Genomic DNA, 1,435 nt, shown 5'->3' with positions numbered 1-1,435 from the left:
CAGTGTGGTGGAAGGGCCTGCCCTGGGGGAAAGCGGCTCACATCACGCCAGTCAGGAAGCAGACGGGAGAGGAACCCAGGAGGGAGACACACCCCTCCAGGCCGTGCCGTGACCTCCGACCGGGCCCCGCCTCCCAACAGTGCAGCTAGCTCTGAACACTTCATGGATCAGTCCAGCAATGAGCGCAGCACCCCATGATCCACCTTCCACCAGCTGCGCCTCCAAACTTAAGGCTTTGTGGGGCATCCAGATCTAAACCATCATGACTGGGAACGGGGATGGAGCAGTTCTGAAGTCACAGGACCAAGTGGAAGGTTGCTGTAGCTGTCCCAGTTAGCAGAACTGGATCTGGGCCGTGTAGGGGCGAGGAGTTAGAGAACAGTGATCACACTGTTCTCTAGAGAACAGGGCTTGGTGACTAACTGGAAGTAGTGAGTGATGGAGAGGGAGAAGAAGAAAAAGCTGGTTTCCAGTTTCTGAGCACTGGCTAAGATCTCTCTTTCCTTTCAGTGAGAACAACATACCCAGGACGAACAAAACCGAATTCCAGCTGGAGCTGCCTGTGAAATACGCCGTCTACTTGATAGTCTCCAGGTGCTGGCCGCAGGACTGAGCTGGGCATAGAGCTGCTGCACTTCTGTATCCCTGTTTATGAGAATGTGCCTGTGCTTGTGTGTACGTGGACCTGTGTGCACGTGTGTGTGGTGTGGGTGTGAGCGGCTCAAGCTGGCACGCTCTGTGTACCACCTGCCTCACCCCTGCACACCCCTCCCCTCAGGGCTGCATTACCCATGAGCCTGTGCGCTCCTCACACAGCCTGAGAGCCCCTCCCACGGTGCCCCTCTTCTGTCTCCTGTCTCGTCCTCCTCCCTTTAGTGGTGAGACCTCTACCAAATACCTCAACTTCACAGCTTCAGAGAAGACCAGTCAGGCTGTGGAGCACCAGTATCAGGTGGGGAGCGAGGGAAGCGGGAACTGATGATAGAAAATGTGAGAAAGGTTCCTGCTGTGTGCCTGGCGTGGCAGAGGGCAGGGGAGGAGGGAGAGGGGCAGCGGGGGACTCTTCTCACACTCACACACAGTGAGCTCTTCTTGTCCTCACTGTTGCTCTCTTCGGTTTACAGAGGGGTACAGTGGGGTTTGGAGAGGACAAAGCACGTCCACGTTCTCACAGACAGTAAAGGGGAAATGTGCTGAACGGGTACACTCTCACGCCTCCTCGAAAGGGGCGGGCCATGGCCCTTTCCCTGCTGTCCTAGGCTGTAGGGGCTGGGGAAGCCAAGTCCTGCAGCTGGCGGGGGCAGTGCCGTTGAAGTCCCGACTCTCCACCCTTCCCTGGTCTAGTTCAGCAACCTGGGCAAGAGGAGCCTTCCCATCAGCGTGGTCTTCCGGGTTCCCGTGCGGCTGAACAATGAGATCGTGTGGGACCAACCTC

At 57.3% G+C, this 1,435-nt stretch overlaps 1 protein-coding gene across 1 annotated transcript in view; it reads left to right on the top strand.

The window, feature by feature from the left end:
- Nucleotides 1–232: 232 nt before the first annotated feature.
- The window catches only part of LOC104865021 (integrin alpha-M-like), a gene marked incomplete at both ends in the record, with an annotated part of 2,259 nt that continues 1,056 nt past the window's right edge, over nt 233–1,435 (top strand). The window contains 4 exons of the mRNA XM_010628350.3: nt 233–320; nt 511–594; nt 877–952; nt 1,345–1,428. Coding sequence (XP_010626652.3) covers nt 233–320; nt 511–594; nt 877–952; nt 1,345–1,428 — 332 coding nt within the window. The remainder of the gene's footprint in view (nt 321–510; nt 595–876; nt 953–1,344; nt 1,429–1,435) is intronic.

The sequence above is a fragment of the Fukomys damarensis genome, unplaced genomic scaffold (genome assembly GCF_012274545.1).
Source record: "Fukomys damarensis isolate Sample0158 unplaced genomic scaffold, DMR_v1.0_HiC HiC_scaffold_65529, whole genome shotgun sequence".
Taxonomy (NCBI): domain Eukaryota; kingdom Metazoa; phylum Chordata; class Mammalia; order Rodentia; family Bathyergidae; genus Fukomys; species Fukomys damarensis.
This window is presented reverse-complemented; position numbering and strand designations above follow the sequence as displayed.